Raw genomic sequence first — 21,290 nt, 5'->3', positions numbered from 1 at the left:
TATGCTTGGTGCCACTAATACATCTGAAGGGCTGTGACTTTAAACTTTCGCTACCACTTCACACCAAGATCGTGGCTGCCTCCATCTTTCAAAACATGATAAAAAAAAAACAATAAATGATAGCGACTTTTCTAACAACAGCTATTTGTATTTTTTGTCTTCAAGTTAGTGCATAGCAGATATTTTAATTTTGAAGACAGTGGTTTTCATTTTATGCATATGTTTTTGTTTTTTTTTTAATTTGCCTGTCCATTCCATAGGTATTTTACTTATCCATTCAAAGACCTGACTCTGGAGGAAGAACAAAGTATGATGCATCAGCCAGATAAAGCTTGTTATTTCATGGCCCATAATGGGTGGGTTATGGGTGATGATCCTCTTAGAAACTTTGCAGAACCAGGTTTGTAAAATAAATTTGAATAGTCCTGTTAACCTTTTAATAGTTTAGCCAAGGCAGAATAAATAGACTGAATTTGTAGTCCATTTTGTTGGGTCTACATTTTTCCACAAATATCCCTATAAAGTTGGAAAAAGCCAAATGTCAGGCAGATACTCTGTATATAGTGTCAATTCAATAGTTAATAGTAAATACAATTGTATTTGTCCTGTTGCCCTCTGATTACTGAAAATTCCATTTTATTGTGCTCGGATATCACTTATTGCAAATGAATGTTGAAAAAATATCTTGATACTGCCACATCAAATACCTGTTTTATATGGGAGATAAGTCTTTTTTTTTTAGATAAGACTGTGCCACAGTTAAGCTTCTGACATAAATTGTGGTTTATTCTGTATACACTGTTCCAGGTTCAAATGTTTACTTGAGAAGAGAGCTTATTTGCTGGGGAGACAGTGTGAAACTGCGGTATGGTAACAAACCTGAAGACTGCCCATACCTCTGGGCACACATGAAAAAATACACTGAAATCACTGCCAGAAATTTCCATGGTGTTCGTCTTGACAACTGTCACTCAACGCCTATTCATGTAGCTGAGGTACGTGAAACTAAGTGCATTGATGATAAAGCAGCTTCTGACTGTGAAATATTTTCTCCACTGCTTATACAAAATCCGCAGGGTTTGTATGAGTGAAGCTTACTCAGTGTAGATAATGTTTCTTGACTGGCAATGTTTAGATGAACAGTTAGCAAAGTAGCGTAGCTATTGTATGTTTTCATTCTGCATTTCAGCTGAAATAGTAAAGGCACTGACGGGTATGGGAAACATTCTGCATATGCAGCTGTGGACTGAAATGCAATCAGTGCTAGTATCTAGTGTGTCAGTTCTAGTCTCAGTTATTTCTAAGACTTGGTAAAAATTATTAGTGTTTATTTGCCATGTATGTTTTACTGTTGCTGAATTAAACAAGAAGGTTTCTACATTCCATAATTTAAAAGTTGGCATCAGCTAAAATTTAGTCAGGCTTGTTGCTTATATTTAGTGCTTGTTCTCTACGGAGCTGACTACATCCAGAAACTGTACTTAACTAGTATAGTAGTTTTGCACAAGTTTGAGTTTGCTGTGTGGTGTCTTAGCTTGGGTACAGAGCTCACCTACATCTGTGAAGAACTCAGACTAGCTGATGTGTCTGCACAGAAGTTGTGATTCTGAAATGCAGATGTTTCAACACTTCCACCATTAGCACACCTGTTACTATTTTTTGGAATAGTAACTTTAAAGGCTTGATAGATCGTTTCTATCCAACCTTTAGTTGTTAGATTTGAGCCAAATTTTTATTTAAAACAGAGTTGTAATTAGCTTAAAATCTTCAGGATATTTTCTAGAATTATTTAGGTAATTTAGAATTTCTATAAAATAAAAATGTAACTTTATGAATGTTACCTATTAGGACTGTTTTCCTGAATCACATGTATTAAGAATGCATTTATATTTGGTTAACATTCGCACTGATGATTGCCGATACGTAGCTGACAATGGATGACTTCGATTAAAAATGTATTATGATCTATAGGAGATGCTAGCCACAGCCAGATCAGTCAGACCTAATCTTTATGTGGTAGCTGAACTCTTCACGGGCAGTGAGTACATTGACAATGTTTTTGTCAACCGCCTGGGAATTACCAGCCTGATTAGAGGTACAATAAGTAGTTGAAAGTTGTGTAGGATTGTCATGTATGGTTTGGAGGTCTTAATGTGAAACTAACATTGGTATGCTTTTTTTTTTTCCCCTTACTTATGTTCTTTGCTTATGCGATTCCCTTCTTCATGTTGTACTTAATTTCTCCTATGTTGAATCTTAAATCTTAATTTTTGCTTATGTTTGTGTTATCCTCATCTGTTATTTAAATTACTTAATTTTGGCTTTCTATTTATCCTTCCTGCATGGCATTTTCCTGTTTCAATCCCTGCCTAGCTTTGAAATTGTCCTCTTTTCTGTCTACCTTTCCCCTTTCTGTGGCTTTTTTGGCTGTGCTTTTTGCAGTACATGCTGGACACAGCTAGAAAGTTGCGAGCTGATTTGTTTGTAGTGGCTGAACTGTTCACAGGAGATGAGGAGCTGGACAATATCTTTGTGAATAGTCTGGGCATTACCTCCTTAATAAGAGGTAGGCTTGCTGTGCATGTGCTGTCTTTCCAACTGGAGATAATAGAGGATGGGATTTTTTTCAAAGAAAAGATTCCTTCTGGATTGCATTGTAATGTAATTACTGGACGTACAGTATTGCAACTTTTTGATTCTCAACAAAGAAGATTACAGTACTAGCTGTAAATTGAGAGAAGACACCCTGCATTCATTTACTGGATGTCAACTATTTCACTTATGTTACAGTGAGGGAGAAAAGAAAGTGTAGCACAGCTCTGCTATGCAAGTGCTGCATTGTGTCTGATTTTTGTTGCATGAGTTTCTTTAGTCCTCTGGGGAAACCGTTACAAATATATGCTTTTATTTTTCTTCTCCCTTTTATCCTTTTTCTACCTTACTGTATTATAGTAAACAGAATGTTTCAAGTTTGTACATCCATACTGGAGAATATTGGAGAAAAAAGTTTTAAGGTGGTATTTGAAGACACCAAAATAACAAATGTAAAATTCTACATTAGCATCTCTGTACACACTGTACTATGTGGTAGCTACTCCTATGTAAACACTTACCTATTTTGTTCTGTAGAGGCCATGACAGCTTATAATAGCCATGAAGAGGGGAGGTTAGTCTATCGTTTTGGAGGTGAACCCGTTGGCTCTTTTGTTCAGCCACGTTTGCGACCTTTGGTGCCAGCAATAGCACATGCACTGTTCATGGATATTACACATGACAACGAGTGTCCAATTCAGGTAAGTACATAAATTGGAATCCCAAGTTTGTTTATTCTTTTCTAAATTGATGTTTCTGAATGATGGGAGGGCTTGATGCAGTCTGTGTGCTTTTTTTTTTTTTTTTCCTTTCCCTTCTGAGCAATATTTAGAAAATTGATTTACTGGAGGTATAAACTTGATGTGAAAAACAGAAGTCCTACTGGCTTCCAAGATTTTGTTTTCTAAGAAAAAAAGATATGTAAAGCTACTTAGTTTGCTGTTTTGGTTCTTTTATTCCAGCTGCTATGATTGGTTCTGTATGATGGTTCATCTGTTCTCCTACACAGGAGAGGATGAGAGAGAATGGTGTGAAGGGAAGTGCTTATATTTGAGGATTGCTCTTACATTGCTTTTCTTAGTGTGTTTGTAATAAGTCATCCATAAATCTACTGTGATTGGGAAAATTATAAGCATGTGGTAAGTAATTAGTTCCTCTACTAAACTGAGTTTGTCTTCTATTTGCTGAGTCAGGAGGGATGAATTATGTATCTTACTTGTTTTGTATGTGATTTTATTTTCTTTTTCATCCTAGCACCGATCTGCATATGATGCACTTCCAAGTGCAATGATTGTTTCCATGGCGTGTTGTGCTACAGGAAGCACCAAAGGTTATGATGAACTGGTACCACACCAGGTCTGTGTTTACAGCTTAACTTCTAAATTACCTCTAAAAGTATACATTTGGTTCTAAGTGGTTTAACAGTGGGGTTTTTTGGTGTGTTTTTGTGAGCTTTTGTTTTTCATGGATTCATTTGTTTGTTTTTGGTGTGCTTTTGTTTTAGCTTTAAATTCCAGACAGTTAACTAGCTAGCATTATTTAGGGTTGTCTAATTTCATATGAAACCTGAATTGATTACGTAATTGGAATCGCTATTTGTTGGGTTTTTTTTTAAGCTTAGTTGATATTTGCAAAAAGTTAATTTCCCTACAGATTTCTGTAGTATCTGAAGAGAGATTTTATTCAACCTGGAATCCACAAGCACTCCTGAATTCTGGTGAAGTTAATTTCCAGACAGGAATTCTAGCTGGAAGGCTAGCCATGAACAGACTGCATCAGGAGCTGGGAACTAAAGGCTTCAATCAGGCAAGACATGGGGCTGACAATTTGATTTCTCTGTATATTTTGGACTAGCCTCTTTGTAATGGTATATGTCTTCTAGGTGTATGTGGATCAAGTTGATGAAGATATAGTGGCAGTGACAAGACACTGCCCTAACACGCACCAGTCTGTTGTGGCTGTAAGTAGAACTGCTTTCAGGGATCCAAAGACTTCCTTCTACAGTAAAGAAGTACCTGAAATGTTCATCCCAGGTAATGAGATTTTTTTGCAAATGGTATATGTACATACATATGTATGTATGCATGTGTGCATTCATTCAAAATATTTTTCTTTTTTTTTTTTTCTTAAACTTTGAACACACAAACTAAATGTGACAATTTTCAGTATATAACACTCGTTTTGTAAGGACTAATGTGCGTGCATCAAACAAACTTGCTTTGGATTTTCAAAGGTTTTCATGTTTTCATACAACATTCTGCTGTAAGTTCACCATGTATGTGTGTCTGTGAAATGGTAAGACAAGCAGAACGTGATCAGTTGTACAAGATGCGGGAAAGAAGTTACTGTTTGTAAATATTAATGTAAGTTGTTACTCTTTGAAAATACACCATCCGTTTCTGTAGTTTGGAAACCAGTCTAATGCTTTAATGAGGAAAAGAAGATCTAGTTCACCATTTGATAATTGATTTCACTGTTTGATTTATTATAAAATGAAAAAAAAACAATTTTATAACAAGAGAGGTGATGAATTGTAATAAATGATTTATGGGTTATTTTATAGCACTTCCATGTGTTTTGTTAGTTATTCTTTAGTTGTACAGTAGGGACTTGCATTCTACTAATTTAGTTTTTTAGTTATTGTTTTTTAGTTAATGTGCTCAAAAGTATTACCTCTTATTTAATCCATATTAACAGCTGCAACATGATTTTGCTTTCCTTAGGAAAAATTGAAGAAGTAGTATTTGAGGCTAGAACTATTGAGAGAAATGTTAGTCCTTACAAAAAAGATGAACATTTTATAAATGGATTGCCTAATTTCACAGTGGAACTCAGAGAGCATATCCAGGTAATTATCCTTATTAACCTGTGTTCTGATTTAATATCTTGTTATTAGAAAAAATACATTGAATTTCAGTTGCAAATATGTTTTCTTTTCTAAGATTAAAGACAGTAAAATTATAAAGCAAGCTGGAACTGCCATAAAAGGGCCAAATGAATTTGTTCAAGAAATAGAATTTGAAAATTTAACACCAGGAAGTGTAATAGTATTCAGGTACGTTATAATAATTGCCAAACGGCTGTACTAGTTTAAATAGAGTATTAGGATTCTTTGTTTTTGAGACTTGGGAAAGGTTATCATAAGTACTTCATTCTATAAATTATACCTTCATATTTCAGAGTTAGTCTTGATCCAAAGGCACAAGAGGCTGTTGGTGTACTTCGCAATCATCTGATTCAGTTCAGTCCTCATTTTAAATCTGGGAGTCTTCCTGATGATCATTCAGCCCCTATATTAAAAACATTATTTTCTTCGTAAGTATTCTTTGGGTTTCTAAATGAGAACTAAAGTAAGAGCAAAAATATCTGTATATTTAAGGAAAGGATTTGTTGCTGTTTCTGTGGTTGGATTTTTGGACTGTTATAAAACTGAGATATTCTTTTCCAATGTATAATACTGAATAGAATTGATACTTAAGAGGTTTCCAGGCTCTTTTATTGATGTTTGGTGTAATTGTGACTTAAAGTAGACTTCCTAACGTAGAGTATATTGTGTTTTGTGCTTTGTTTTTTCAGAATTGCATCTAAACTAACTTTGGCTGACTTAAATCAAGTGCTGTATAGGTGCGAGTCAGAAGAACAGGAAGATGGTGGAGGATGTTACAATATACCAAACTGGTCATCCCTGAAGTATGCAGGTCTCCAAGGTAATAGCTTCAGAATTCTATTTTTTTTTTTTTTTTTTTTTTTTTTTTCTGTCAGGAAAAGGGATAAAATAGAGTTTGTCCCTCTAGATCACTAGTCATCTAGTTATATCCTAACTCCCTCTGCAGATCAAGAGCAGTACTGCAGTTAAAGCCAGTTAATGTTTGTTACTCTGTAGCTTTTCTTCTGTTTTTGATATTTACGTGTTCTGTAATACTGTGTTTGATTTATCTTTTCAGGGTTAATGTCAGTGATGGCAGACATTAGACCAAAGAATGATTTGGGACATCCTTTCTGTGATAATTTAAGATCTGGAGACTGGATGATTGATTATGTCAGTAATCGTCTGATTTCACGTGCAGGAGCCTGTGCAGAAGTGAGTAAAAATATGTTTCATGACTTTGGGGTTTCAAATGACTGCTTGCTTTGTTTTTCATTATTGCTGTTACTAAGTTCATAGAATCTTAGAATGGCTTGGGTTGGAAGGGACCCTCAGGGGATCATTGAACTCCAACCCCCCTGCCACAGGCAGGGCTGCCATCCTCCATATTTAATACTAGATCAGGCTGCCCAGGGCCCCATCCAACCTGGCCTTCAGGTTCAGTCTTTCTATAAAATATTTCTTGTCTAGGCAGTTTCTTTTGTGAGACTAAGACAGTAATATGGTTTTCTTACCTCTCATTGAACTTATTTAAGAATACGTTAGAAAAGAGATGTGGAAAATATATGCGGGGCATGGGGAGTTTCTTTTCTTTGTAAGCGAGTTCTTTCAGATAGGACTGTAAATGCTACTGTGGCACACATGATGCAGTTATAGTAAGATTTGCCCCATCAAGCACTGAGTTATCTGCATACCCACATCATAAAACACCTTTACTTTCCTACAAGGGAATTGCTTTATTCATTTCAGAAGACTTGATTTTGGTAACTCGGGTAATTAATATAACAACAAATGCTGTAACATTCTCATATCTGTTCAAAATCTAATAAATGTTTTAACCAAATGGATCCTAAAAGCACTGTTTTTGAACTCCAGTGTCATCATCTTCTAATATAGTGTTATATTTTAATAGGTTGGTAAATGGTTGAAGGCCATGTTTGTGTATTTAAAGAAAATTCCACGTTACCTTATTCCATGTTACTTTGATGCCATTTTAGTGGGTGCATACACAACTCTTCTGGATGTGGGATGGCATCAGATGTCTAGGTATGCTTGGCGTGTCATTAATATAGAGATATTGCAACTTTTATGTTTAAACTGTTGGAAAATGATTTTTGTGTATTTGTTTTTGTACTTGTGCTGTCCAATGGAAGATGGTAATATTGGTGGTGAAAATCAAATCAATCTTCTAACTGCAGTAATTTGGAACGTTTGATTGCTAATTCTATCCTGGATTTGGATTTATAACTATTGCAGGCATTGTACTGCTGGAAGATAAATATTATAACAAGCGTTTTTCTGAAGCATTGCAGAGACTTTCTTGCTGCAGCTTTAATGAAGCTGCAATACTTTCTGGGAGAAAGAGATTGCTCTTCTTCTGATGCTTTGTCTAATGTTTCTTCTGTCTTTAGTTCTGGAAATTGATTATCAATGCCCTTTCCTGGACAGGGAAGGAAAATTGATTTAGCTCTATTCTAGTTATGAGTACTTCAACAAGTTATTTTCAACAAATAATTTCATATAAAATAAAGATGTTGGATTTGATATGGCTTTGATACCATGTGGAAAGCAGAGTATATTTTATGAAAAAAGTCAGGAATGCAGGCTGCATTATATTAGCCAATATGCTAAATGAGTAAACGATTCTATCATGTAAGAATATATATGTGTATTATCTGTATGTGTGTATATAAATATATATACAAATGCAGAGGTCTTTAAAATTGCTGACTGGGTTTTACGAAATTTTGTTTATAGGATAAGATGATAATTTATCGTTTGGGTTTCTCCTGTTTTGCAGTCAGACATCCATCTGTAGTCATCAAATAAATTAAACCAGTTTTACTTTGCTATCCCTTTCCCTGGAAGTATTCAACATGTAAACACTCCCACTGGCATTAATAAATTAACTATGTAAGGCTAACTTTGGGCAGTTATTTTAGAGAAAAAAAGTGATTTACAAATTAAATCTTATGCGCAAAGTTAATGCATAATAAATTAACTCATTCTGTGACTTTATTAGATTGTGCATAACATGTTTTACATCTCTGCAAATTTAAAAGGGTACTGACATCTTTGTATGAATGTATTTCTTAATTTGATTATATTATGTTACAGCTTTGTGCAGAATGGATCAACATTTGTTAAACACCTTTCGTTGGGTTCAATCCAGATGTGTGGGATAGGAAAATATGCATGTCTGCCAGATCTGTCTCCTTCCTTACATGATGTTCCCTATAGGCTGAATGAGATTACAAATGAAAAAGAGCAGTGCTGTGTTACTTTAGCAGCTGGTAAGTGAGGATATTTACAACAGGAAGAATTAGTTCTTGTGGAACAGTTATATTTCTTTCAAAACTACTGGAACTGCTTTCACTACATTTGAGATCTAAATGCCAGAAACTGTTTTTAAAATGTTGGTTTTGTCTTTACTCTTCCTCTGTGTTTTAAACTTGCCTTTAAGGTAAAGGTTTCTCTGTTTAAAAATAATGGAGTTTAGTCTAGCAGTACTTTTGGGGGTAACAATTTTATTTTTGCTCTTGGGGGGGGGGGGGAAGAAAAGCTTCTCAAAATTATATTTAAGCATTTTTAACTTACTCAGATTTTCCATTTACAGAGATCTGCAAGTATGTGTTCTTTCTTTCCAAGAGACTTACTTGGGATAATAGTGCTTCCCATAATAGGTTCAAGTTTGTTTTAAAATGTTAATTTAACAAGTGAGTTGTGTAATGAATTGCAAGTATGGATTTACTGCTTGCAAGTTTTCAGAAGTGACGTGAGGGCTATTAATGGACCAAAAGAATCTCTGGTCTGGAGCTGTGTCCAAAAGGGCCAACAATAGTTGTTTAGGAAAGGCCATAAAAGCTGTCAAGCAGATGCACTTTGTTCCTCCAAATGTTCTGCCAGCATGTCTTGGAAGTGGGCACTTTCCTATGTCAGAAGCATTATTTACTATGCTTAGCTGCTTTTGTTTTTTTGTTTTTGTTTTTTTTTTTTAAAACCACAGAAACTTCTAGCATCTGCAGGTTCCATGGCCCCTGTCTGGCTGGATTTCCTTTCCTGCTCTTTCTGCTGTATGTCTTTTCTGTAGAATTGTACTGCTTTTAGCTTCTGGTTTCTAGTAACATTCCGTTTGGCTGTTTTAGTGTTGCCTGGAAGCACAGACAAACACTGCTCGCTTAATTTAATCACAGAGATTAATTATACAAATGGGCTGGTCTTAAATATTCTCATCACATATTTGAGCCTGTGATACTATTAACTCATGAATGGTTTGTTCTCAAGTTGCTGTTGCCATATTCTGTAAAATTACAGAGGTGCAGAGGCTGTATTGGAACTTTTGCAAATAAGGTGGATGGTTTAGTGACAGGACACAGAGTTTTGTTCAAGCAAGCACGCACAGCAGACTATTGTTTTGAACTTTTACCGTAATGCTTTTTTTGTTGTTGCTGTTGTTAGCTTGGGAAAGTTAACAAATAGAAGAAAAGACAAAAAATGTACTTCACTGTTGAAATTAAGAAGAGGAAATTTGCTTTGAAAGCATAAAGTTATGTCATAATGTCTTCTTTAAAATGTTGTTTTAGAAACCGCTCCAAAAGAGAAGCAGGATTCCTTTTATAGCGACTGAGAATATTATTAGACTGAAGAGATTCATAGCTCTTTAGCCATTCCTTTTATGCTACTAAAGTGACATGGCTTTTGAACATAAATACTTGCCAACAAAGCATTAGATAACATGTCACTGTTCTGGCTTATTGTTCCCTTTCTGGTTAAGGCTTTTTTTTTCTTTTTTTTTTTTTTTTTTTTTGTGGTGGTGTTCTTTTAATTAAAAGACAGCATTTGGTTACATTATGTAGTGTGTAAACAAAAACTAGCAACTGAATGTGACTTATTAATCTGGGACAGTCTACTGAATGATTTTAAAGTTGTAGAATACAACAAAAACTCTTCTTTGGACAATTATAGGAAAAATCTACACTTGCACATGGATGTATTTTTACTTCTGTTTGTTTTCTATATACCTGTCTGCTTGGAGATTTTTGCCCCATCTCTGAGATTAACATTAGTGTTTCTTAATAGGTTTGCCTCACTTCTCTTCTGGAATCTTCCGTTCTTGGGGAAGGGATACCTTTATTGCACTTAGAGGCCTAATGCTACTTACAGGACGTTATATAGAAGCAAGGTAAGAGAGCAAAGTAAGGTAAGACTAAGGAATCTTAGTACTTTCTGTTGACCAAAATAGTTTTGCAGGTGTTTAGGAAAAAAAAATTCTCTCAAAACCTTACAGAACATGGAAGCCGTTAAAAACAGTTGATGTAGTGTATAAAACTTCAGTGGCCCCAGGTGGATTTGTGAGTTCTTTGTAAATGAAATGAAAAATGCATTGCTTTCTTTTGCTTTCTCAGTGCTGATATTCCAGCAGATACTCAATATAGATAAGACAATTTTAACCCATAACAATACTGCTTGTCATTAGTGTGATTATTTCAAGTATTGTTGCTGAGCAGTAACTTATTTAAAAATTTGAAATAGCAAGGGATTTCTATTTTGATCAGAAAGATACCATTTCCTGTCCGTCATGATTTTTCTTTTTGGTAACTGCTAGCACTTGTCTAGTACTGGAAATCAGCTGACAGTGGGCTGTTATTATCTGATAGCTGTGTATGCAAATGTCTAACCTGGTAAATGAGTCAGATATAAGCCAGACTTGCTGACAATTTTCATTAACCTTGCATTATTTTTTTTTAATTTGGGTGCAGCGCTCCACAGGATATGAATATAGAAGTTGGTTGGTTTAAATTAACATTTATTTATGCTTCTGTATACTTGACCAACTAATACTACACTTCTGCAGTTACATCTGCAGTCTTCTAGTATGTTCATCTTGGATTTTAAAGCCAGTTGGAGCTCATGTTTTATGGAAAGCATAAAAACTTCTCAAAACCTCATTTTCTGGCTCCTTTTTGTATTTTAATAGGAAATTCCCACATGGTCCTGCTCTCCCTTCTTTCTCAACTCCATCTGAATGGATATAAGCATAATCATAAACAATGAATGTCATTTAAAGCCTTTTCTGTGACATCAAATGGGGTCAACACTGAAACCTATGGAAATCACATTTACCATATTAGCAGTTTCATTAAAAAAAGTATTTCTATTGGGAAGTTTCTAAAGTAATATGATTTATTGTTAAAGCGGTACATACTAAATGAAGTCATTCCAAAATACTGTTGTTGGAAGCTACAAATATGTCTTTAAGATACTGTTTTTCTCCTTAACTGTGCTATTAAGGTAAACTTCTGTGCTTTGTAATTAATCTTTGGTCCACTAATTGCCTGGAAGTAACTTAAGACTGTTCTCTTCTTTATAGAAACATAATTCTAGCATTTGGTGGGACTTTAAGACATGGTCTCATTCCCAACCTGCTTGGCCAGGGAACTCATGCCAGATACAACTGTCGTGATGCTGTGTGGTGGTGGCTTCAGTGTATCCAAGACTACTGTAAGATTGTTCCAAATGGATTAGACATTCTCAGGTGTCCTGTTTCTAGGATGTACCCAAGAGATGATTCTCCTCCTCAGCCTGCAGGCACTGTGGTAAAGATGACTTCTGATTTTAAAGTCTTTAACACAGCTATAATTTTTATGAAAGAGTATAACTTTTCTATCTACAAGGATTATGTTTTGGATACCTTCCACTATGTTTGCATTACTTGCTTAGACAGACATGGGGTGGGAGTATGGAAAAAATATCCATCAGCTTCTGAATTTTTATTTACTTTTAGTTTTGAAAAGAACTTAGTTGTACAATACTGAAAATTATTTGAAATGCATCACATTGACAGAGATGTGATGAAAATCTAGATTTTGCTCTTTTAAGTATCATACAGGCTAAGAATTCCTACTATCTGCACATTATATAGAACCTTTTTACTAGGTCTGTCGATCTTGCCTTTCTCAATACCAACCAATCTAGGATCAGCCGCTCTATGAAGTAATACAGGAAGTGATGCAACGACACATGGAAGGCATAAATTTCAGAGAAAGAAATGCTGGTCCACAGATAGATCAAAACATGAGAGACGAAGGTAAAAATAATTGTGTGTGTGTGTGTATAAATATATGTGTATATATATACACATTTGCTTTGCAATTTAAACTATGAATATTGCATTTGATTATTTTTCATCAAGCTATTGAGTTTACTTTTGAAAAATTAATGGTTTTGCTTAATGGTACTATGTTACTGTAAATTCATTTAATGTTTAGAAAGTGCTTGTTTGCTTTCAGCAATTGCTGTGGAAGAAGTTATCTTAGAAGTTCACACAAAAAGTGCCACTGCCTATGAAAACCCAGCGCAGATCTCTCTTTTGTGCAGGGTTTTTGTTTAAATAGGATTGTTGGGCTGAGGCAGACACTTAGGTCTTTGTATTTTTTAGCATATAGATTTCACACATGATATTTTTGCTTGGCAGGTTTTAATATAGTAGCAGGTGTTGACCAGGAAACTGGCTTTGTCTTTGGAGGGAACCGCTTCAATTGTGGCACTTGGATGGATAAAATGGGAGAGAGTGACAGAGCCCGCAACAAAGGAATTCCTGCTACTCCAAGGTCTAAAATCCATCCTTTTTTGCTTTTTTATTTTTTTTAAGCAGGAGAAATACTCATCTTCTAGCATGGACTTCAGTCCTTTTAAAGAGTAAACTTTTAACTTCAAAGAGTAAAATATGATCATGTATCATAATGTACTAGAAAATGTCTATAGAAGATGATGGGGATGCATGTGTCAGTTCTTCAAACGTGTGGTATGCAGTTTTGAAGCAAAATCTTAACTAAAAACATGCAGGCATATTGTGCAATAACCTATGGGAAAAAATACACTATTTAAATAAGGTACTTAAAGTTCTAAAAGTAACTGAAAAGAATCTGCATATTAAATAGCCTTCTTAAAGTAATTCTGTACTTGTAAAATATTATTTTTAGAGATGGCTCTGCAGTGGAAATTGTTGGCTTGTGCAAGTCAGCTGTTCGCTGGTTGCTGGATTTATCTAGGAAAAATGAATATCCGTTCCATGGTGTCACCATAAAAAGAAACGGTAAGATCGAACACGTGTCATGAATCTATTATGGGAGTGTGAAAATAAGTCAGATGAGCTGGTGGATATATTGCATCAGGAATGACTATCAAAACTATTCACAAAAGTATAGGAGAAAAAATTAACTTGAGGAAAGTATCTTATATAAGTAAACTCTTCCATTACTAAAATTACTAGGAGTCAGTTATCAGATCAAGGCATTCTCTTTGTAGTCTCCTAGGTATTTAGAGTATGTATATAAACTACTACAGAAATGTTGAACATCAACTTTAGACTTAGTTAAATATTTATTTAATATTTCGTAGTAACTCACACTGTTCATTTTTGGCTAGTTAAAAAAAGTGAGAAAGGTTTGTATCATAAGAAATTGTGCAGATGGCAGAGTTGATCTGCAACGTAATTCAGCTTAAGATTTTTTGCAGTGCTTCTACAGCCTTGCTTGTGTCAGGAGTGTAATAGGTAAAACAGTAGTAAGCAGAACTAGCCATAAGCACACATCTCTTGGTGGTTTGAAGAAAATCTGTGTGTAATATTTTGCAGGAAGGGAGGAGACCATCACGTATGATGAATGGAACAGAAAAATTCAAGGACACTTTGAAAGACTCTTCTTTGTCTCTGAGAACCCTGCAGATCCTAATGAAAAACATCCAAATTTAGTTCACAAACGTGGGATTTATAAAGACAGCTATGGTGCTTCAAGTCCATGGTGTGATTACCAACTCAGGCCAAATTTTACAATAGCAATGGTTGTGGTAAGAAGCATTTGCACTTAAAATTATTTTATTATTGAACTAAATTTGTGTTATAAGTCTCAGCTGCATGGCATTATGCCAGGAAAAATATTGCTTAGAATACATTTTGAAAGTGTTTTTTCTTGTCTGTGCTTTTAATATTGACCCATGTTAGAATATCTGATAAAAACGATAACTTTGTCAGAACTTACCTATATGAAACTGCTCTGCAAAGTTATCACTGGGAAAAATTAGTGTCTGGTATTTTTGGAGTGTTGAGATTATCTGTTTTAGGTTAAATGGATGGGAGGAGACTCAAAGACTCAAGAATTGCAGGGGTTGGAAGGAACCTCTAAAGATCTTTGAGTCCTACCCACTGCTAATGAATCCTCGCAGAGAAGCTGAAATGTGTGGATTATTTGTATGAAAATGTTTTTCAAGTGTTATTAAAAATAATAATAATAAAACCCAAAGTAACTTAAAGCTTTTCTCTTGCTTACTCTGTTTCTAGATTCTGGAATTGTAATTGTATTTTCATTCAGTTATAGAAGATGACAAAAGCCTCTTGTACATTCATATGTGTGGTCTTAAATGTGTAGATATGCAAAGTTCAGTGAGTAAATCTCTTGTTTTATTAGGCTCCTGAATTGTTCTCACCTGAGAGAGCTTGGAAAGCTCTGAAAATAGCAGAGGAAAAACTACTTGGTCCATTGGGCATGAAAACTTTAGATCCAGAGTAAGTATAGGAGGCAAAAGAATAACTCACAGTAGAAATTATGATCTGGGAGGGGTTAATATTTTGTTAAAGTTTCCCGTATATAGTTGGGAAATAAGGCTACGATAAATATTCCAGGAATGAGTATCCTACTGTTCTAAAACTCCAAACAATTGATTTTATTTATGTAGACAATTTCTAGGTGTTTTTGGATGCCATGTGGCAAGCAATTCAAACTTGTTATCACAGAAGTAGGCATCAAAATGCAAATTCAGTATCATACAATGCATAACATTACAGTTCTAATAAAAACATAAGAGGGAAATCGAGTCATCTGAAAATGTTAACAATTCTCCCACTAGTTCATGCAGAATTGGGATATAAAATGGAGAACTTTGGGACCTCCCTGACTTAACCCCTGTCAGATGTAAATCCCATGATAAATTCTGGGCTCATTTCTGCTGTGCATTTTATACACAATTTCTGTTAATGCTTTGCTTGTGTTTTGTTTTTTTTTCTTGCAGTGATATGGTGTACTGTGGAGTATATGATAATGCTCTTGACAATGACAACTATAACGTAGCCAGAGGTTTTAATTACCACCAAGGACCTGTAAGAGTTGTTTCTTGAATTTCTAAATAAGTGCTGACATTTTTTTGGAAACTGACAGCTATAATAATTACTCCTATCTTTGCTTAGGAATGGCTGTGGCCGATTGGATATTTTCTTCGTGCCAAATTGTACTTCTCAAAGTTGATTGGTCCAGAGATATATGCGAAAACTGTAGTTATGATAAAGAATGTCCTTTCTCGCCACTATGTTCACCTTGAAAGGTAAAATACCATCTAACAATCTAACATTCAAAATATTCAGGGACTGGTGGTATCTACTATCTGATTGCATGTACAATAATATAGTACATATTTTTACTACATAAAAGACTAGATCATAAATAGCATCTGTTTTCTACTAACAAAGTTTGCCTCTATGAATGCTATTGCAGATTTCAAGTCATGTTTCAAGTACAGCTCAGATCTAGCGCTGTTCATAGATACTTAGAATTATTAATATTTACTCATGTGAAGAGTAGAGAAAATAAATTTTAGGGAAGATTTAATGTGTTATAAATCAACAAATTAGTCTGTCCATTTCAGAATCTTAATGCTGGTGTTCCAAGAAGACAGAGGAATTCACTGTATGGCCCAAAAATGTTCCTTTGCATTTTGAAGCCTCCTCCTTAAAATAAATAAATTGCTTTTCCTATTATATTGTTAATTCTTAAGAATTTGAGACAAAAACAAACAAAAGTCTTCCCCGTGATAACACTTCCATACAATCTGTTCTGCTGTGCTTCAAATATGCATTCATTTGTACCTCTAAGAGTAAATCAGCTGGGTTCGGTAGTCTATGATGAAGGGTTTGTCTAGTTAAAAGGGAAAGGGGTTTTGTACGTAATTCTTTGAGGGGAGAAAGTTTACGGTTTCATACTATCTTCCAACCTTCATCACTTTTTAGCACCATAATCCACTTTCAAGTGTTGTTTGAAACAGGTTAGATAATCCAGTTATTTAGTTATCTCAAAGATAACTTAGGTACTTCAAGCTACTGAATGGAAAACAGGAGCATCCTTCCAGTAGCATAACTTCAGGTATTATTGTGTCAGAGAATCTACTTTGATAGAGAAGCGTTCTCACATAAACCCGTACATTTCTGCAGCAGAAATAATTGAGTTAGAACTTTGTTATTAAATAACATACTGTAGGAATACAAGCACTGTTTAAGTTTCCTGCTGAAATACTGGTCTTAAAAGTTTTATAATGAAATGTTCATTTCATTGTGTAATCTAACAACGATACTTTTTGTTTGTTTGTTTTTCTTTTATCAGATCATCTTGGAAAGGGCTTCCAGAACTGACCAATGAAAATGGGCAGTATTGTCCTTTTAGCTGTGAAACTCAGGCCTGGTCGATTGGTGTTATCCTTGAAATTCTTTATGACTTATAGAAGTTTGTTTTGATTGATTTCCATGAAACTTCTGTGGTCTTCTCACCACTGGGCATAAATGAACTTTTTGCTTATATAGCAACAGAAATGTCCTGCTTGCACTATCACTTAAACTGCATCCTGACTAGCAAAAACGCTGAAAGTCACTGGCTCCTATGCTGACAAATTGTGTGGGGCTTGTTTCTCTTTAGAAAATAAGGCCATGACAATAAAGTAAAACTGCCATGCACATTTGATGCAGAAAGTTCTAGTAAGGAGCAATTTTAAGAATATGCACAAACGTATGTTAGGTAGCTATGATTTTTAGACTTGTCAAATCAAAATCTTATATGTAGCGAACTGGAGTGGTTCTTTACTGAGCTGAACGTATGAGGAAGAGCTCTTTTTTGCTTTTGTTTTTTTCTTTGTCTCTTTAAGAGTAAACAAATGTTTGCAAACGCACGCTTAAAGGGGAGTAGACTAACCTTTCTGAATTTGGTATGCACTGAGCTACAGCACCATACATTAATAAAGGCAGACTACTTTGTTCAACTGCACTGGGGTAGGTTTTTTGTATGTATTCAGTTGAACACTCCATCAAGCAACTACAGACAGAAGTGTACACATGAACTTTTGCAGTTAAATATAAGATTTTTAAAATCTTAAACTACTCTTGAGTTAACTCTTGAGCAGTGATGAGATGATACCCTGTGCTAATCCACTGATAAATTTATTTACATGCTGTGGGCCAAGCAGCAAACATTTCTTAATTTTAAATCTGTTTTTCGCTATAAGAATATAAGAAACATGCACGTGCATAAAATGCACTGCCTGTATGTCAGAGGTGGAGACATTTTTTCTATTACTGAAGATACATGGTCACTTCAGTCCTTCATTGTTAGTAAAATCTTGGCTCTGAAGCAGGTGGAGTTAAGTTCAGTATGAAAAGATATTAACCTAACCCTGGAGAAAATGAGGTTTCTAGACCTCTTTAAATTTCACCAGTAAGAATAAGCAAGCTATCTGTATGTGTAGTTCTTTGGGAATAGAATGCAGTGGACACAATGCGAAACACATATGTTATTAAGTCTTTTGACACCCTTACTGACTTCTGTTCATTGCTCCCAGTCTGAGGGGTGTCTGGCAGAAGTCCAGCTGTAATTCCCTTCTCTATGGTCATGAGCAACAAAAACAGGCAGAAGGTGACGCTGCTTCTAGCATCACAAAGGGAAAGAGCAAAATGATGTATTTTCTGTTGTTGAAAAACATTCTGAAAATAAAATATACATAGGATGTAATTAAAACAAACTATTATAGGACAATATTTTATCTGTGTTTTTAGTTTTATTACTCTGTCTGAAGTAGAGTGCAAGTGTTCTGCCTTCAACAGAGAGATGTTCCAGATGGATTTAAGTGCAAGTAAATAGACTGAAGACAAATGAACTGTAAGAGCTGGCTATCCTTGCACTGTTTATTTGAAAGGTTAATAAACTTATGAACTCCCTTGTTAAAGTGTTCATTGCTTGAAATTATGATTTAAGATGGTGTATATTACATCTCAGGCGTTGAGCTGCTGCAATATGTGTTACAGGAGACTTTTGTTTTATTGGCATAATGCATGATAGCTGTCACTTAATCAAAACCTTTACTGAAATGTTAGAAACAGAGTGAGAAATGTTTTGTATGCCTCTTACACCAAGAAGCAAACAATTTCACCACAGACTGTAGGCAGAGCCATGACTAAAAGCAGAGTTTCAGGAGTGTATCTTGATCTAATGTTTCAGCTGGTGTGGTTGGCACCCAGCAACTTTGGAGATGGTCTGTGAGGCCAGCACTTACAAAACCCACATAGAATACACGACATATTCTAGCTTAAATAAAACCTTCTGGACTGCTGGTATGTATAGGCTAATTTTAAAAAGAAATGCATTTTTATACAATCATACCTTTCTGAATAGCATGATTCATTTGCACTCAATATAGCACTATAGGTAAAAGACTGCATAGTATTGCTTCCCATGAAGAAAATACAAGTCTATTCTTTTAGAAGCACAATGTAGGTTTGATGTTTTGATAAAGCTATTTATTTTCTGTAGAGGAGATGTCTGTAAGAGCCCTGCGTATGGCCTATGTTATGGAGGGGGGACATCTGCTTTAATAACCCAGTGAAAAATTGGTGCCAAATGGGGGCTTAGGAAGATACGTGGCTCCTACCTTAATACTCTGAAGTGTATGGAAATAATGAGATTATACTGTTCTAGCAGGAGTAGAGGGTCAGAGCTTAACAGTGTTGTCAAAATGCTTTATAGTATTGTTATAAAAACATATTGGAATAAATACCATGTTTAAAGAATTTGATACGTAAATTTTAGAGATTGATGGTTGTCTTTAATGCTGTGGGTGACATTTTAGAAAGCATCTTTCTTGAAAATATACTAACCTGGAGGCTAGAACTGTGGGCTGGCTGGAAGTAAATCTCTCAGCAGAAAACTGGGGATGATGTATATACTAAGAATTACATATACTTTTATTATAGCTGGAAAGGTAACATTTCCTGCTTGATAGCAGCAGGTGGTGCCAGTTAGCTACATGCCATTGCTAAGTCTTGTGCAATTCATTTCTCCAGCTCTTTCTTCTGAGAAAATCTCCATGCATCTGTGAAGCCCTGTGTGCTTGTCTGTATTTTAATGGCTGATGTTTCTGTTCCTACTCCACCAGGTCAAGATCATCATAATTTTGAGATGCTTAGAAAATATTTCAGTACTACATTTCCAAGTAGGGGAAGAGGCAAGGTGTACATCTTTGATCTGATGTTTTAAAGTATTGATTAGAGCTAACAAGGTGGTTTTGGTTTAAAAAGATCAGGGAATTGCTGATTTGTTTTGTTATGAAGTCCAGGAATCTGCTCATCTCCTAAAGAGTGGGAAATGCTAGGTTATAAAGCTAGACATACATTACAAATTCAATTTGTCTGCCCTGTAGTTCATCAAATTATTCTGTAATTGCTTACATTCATGTGTCTCCTTAGATGTTTTGTTTATATACAAACATACTTAATATGAAACCTGAAAATAATTCTATCCTGAAGATCTTTCATAATAACTGTGGTAATTCCAACCTGAGTATTTTGTTGTGCATGTTTTTTTGTTTTATGGCATTCAGCTTGTGAGTTATTGCGGGTTGACTTTGGTATGATTTTGGCTTTGGACACCTTTACAAACAGCACTTAGAATAGAAAACAGAAGTATTAAGACTGCAAGCTATTGTTTGCTCCAGGGTAGGAGCCTGCATTGTAGTCAGGTGCATCGTCATGGTCAATTCTTTAAACTAGTCCTGCACAGCTGGTTTGTCCTTCCATGAAGTGGCAGGTCAGTGCCTGTGGGAAGTCTAACAGGTGTCGTATTCTGATGTGTTCCCAAAAAAGTTTCATACTTTGCATTTATTAAACTGTAAAAAACATTTGCTGTAAGACTATTAAGTTAGTTGGCGATGAGGTGTGTGTTGAATGATTTGTTCTTCTGTTGTTGGGAAGTTTTGTTGATTCTGCTGGAAGACTGACTAGAGAAGTTTAAAAGTTAAAATATTGAAAAAGAAGTTTTAGTCTGGCAGCTGAGATAGCAGCTTTGAGTCAGTCAATGAAACCTCAAGTGTGTTTGTATCTGTGGTGAATTAACTGCTCTAAACTGAAAGTTGCTGTGAAGTCAGAAGTTCCAGAGCTGTTCATTCTCCCTCTTCTCTCTTACTTCATTTAGCATTAAAGGCGCTGTTTAATAGGGGTTTTCATGTGTGCTCCACTTTTTGTTCCAGTGTTTTAGCACTTAATTTTTTTCTTTCTGTTGGGAGGGAGAGATGCAGAATTGCTAATTGAATGGGATTTGTTGAATTCTCTTGGGAGGTGGAACCTCTGTTTTAATCTGGATGCTTCACTGCAGAGCAGCCTTCTGCTTGGGTGGTCAGCAAATCCTTCTGGGTAGAGAGAGATGAGGTGATGGTTAGGAGCAGCATTTGAGAGAGGCCTATGAGGATAGCAAGGAGGGACAAGGAGGAAGTAGGCTTAGCTCCAGAGTGTTTCAGATGGAGGAAGCAGGAAGGAGGCAAGCCTGGTGTTTTGCATTTCAGCATGTTGCAGCCTGTTGTTTAACAGGATTACAGCAATGGCTTATTGTATCATAGATGCTTTGAAAATAAAAAATAAAAGGGCATTTTATCTTCAGCACTACTTGAGTTTTTAACTGTATGGTAGCATTTTAGATCGTCACCTTCATGTTGTATGAATGAAAATGCTTAACAGAGATAAGAGCTCTGCTTT

At 35.4% G+C, this 21,290-nt stretch overlaps 1 protein-coding gene across 7 annotated transcripts in view; it reads left to right on the top strand.

The window, feature by feature from the left end:
* The window catches only part of AGL (amylo-alpha-1,6-glucosidase and 4-alpha-glucanotransferase), a 29,028-nt gene extending 10,535 nt beyond the window's left edge, over positions 1 to 18,493 (top strand). For 3 of the 7 annotated variants that reach the window (XM_085511215.1, XM_015870106.3, XM_085511214.1), the window contains exons 11-34: positions 261 to 400; positions 808 to 995; positions 2,443 to 2,566; positions 3,130 to 3,293; positions 3,847 to 3,948; positions 4,246 to 4,398; positions 4,475 to 4,625; positions 5,316 to 5,440; positions 5,535 to 5,647; positions 5,773 to 5,907; positions 6,169 to 6,299; positions 6,537 to 6,673; positions 7,371 to 7,504; positions 8,576 to 8,751; positions 10,538 to 10,640; positions 11,829 to 12,054; positions 12,434 to 12,545; positions 12,933 to 13,068; positions 13,441 to 13,553; positions 14,094 to 14,305; positions 14,923 to 15,020; positions 15,524 to 15,611; positions 15,699 to 15,832; positions 16,885 to 18,493. In XM_085511215.1, the coding sequence (XP_085367341.1) occupies positions 261 to 400; positions 808 to 995; positions 2,443 to 2,566; positions 3,130 to 3,293; positions 3,847 to 3,948; positions 4,246 to 4,398; positions 4,475 to 4,625; positions 5,316 to 5,440; positions 5,535 to 5,647; positions 5,773 to 5,907; positions 6,169 to 6,299; positions 6,537 to 6,673; positions 7,371 to 7,504; positions 8,576 to 8,751; positions 10,538 to 10,640; positions 11,829 to 12,054; positions 12,434 to 12,545; positions 12,933 to 13,068; positions 13,441 to 13,553; positions 14,094 to 14,305; positions 14,923 to 15,020; positions 15,524 to 15,611; positions 15,699 to 15,832; positions 16,885 to 17,002 (3,313 nt within the window). In that variant the 3' untranslated portion in view covers positions 17,003 to 18,493. Of the gene's footprint in view, positions 1 to 260; positions 401 to 807; positions 996 to 1,971; positions 2,096 to 2,442; positions 2,567 to 3,129; positions 3,294 to 3,846; positions 3,949 to 4,245; positions 4,399 to 4,474; positions 4,626 to 5,315; positions 5,441 to 5,534; positions 5,648 to 5,772; positions 5,976 to 6,168; positions 6,300 to 6,536; positions 6,674 to 7,370; positions 7,505 to 8,575; positions 8,752 to 10,537; positions 10,641 to 11,828; positions 12,055 to 12,433; positions 12,546 to 12,932; positions 13,069 to 13,440; positions 13,554 to 14,093; positions 14,306 to 14,922; positions 15,021 to 15,523; positions 15,612 to 15,698; positions 15,833 to 16,884 lie in introns of those variants that run through there. The other 4 variants (XM_085511213.1, XM_015870105.3, XM_015870104.3 and 1 more) reach the window with 2 other exon arrangements.
* Positions 18,494 to 21,290: the final 2,797 nt, after the last annotated feature.

This window comes from Coturnix japonica, chromosome 11, assembly GCF_054131305.1.
Source record: "Coturnix japonica strain WE chromosome 11, WE-NBRP24, whole genome shotgun sequence".
NCBI classification, from domain to species: domain Eukaryota; kingdom Metazoa; phylum Chordata; class Aves; order Galliformes; family Phasianidae; genus Coturnix; species Coturnix japonica.
The sequence above is the reverse complement of the archived record's forward strand: the minus strand, read 5'-3'. Positions and strand labels throughout refer to the sequence as shown.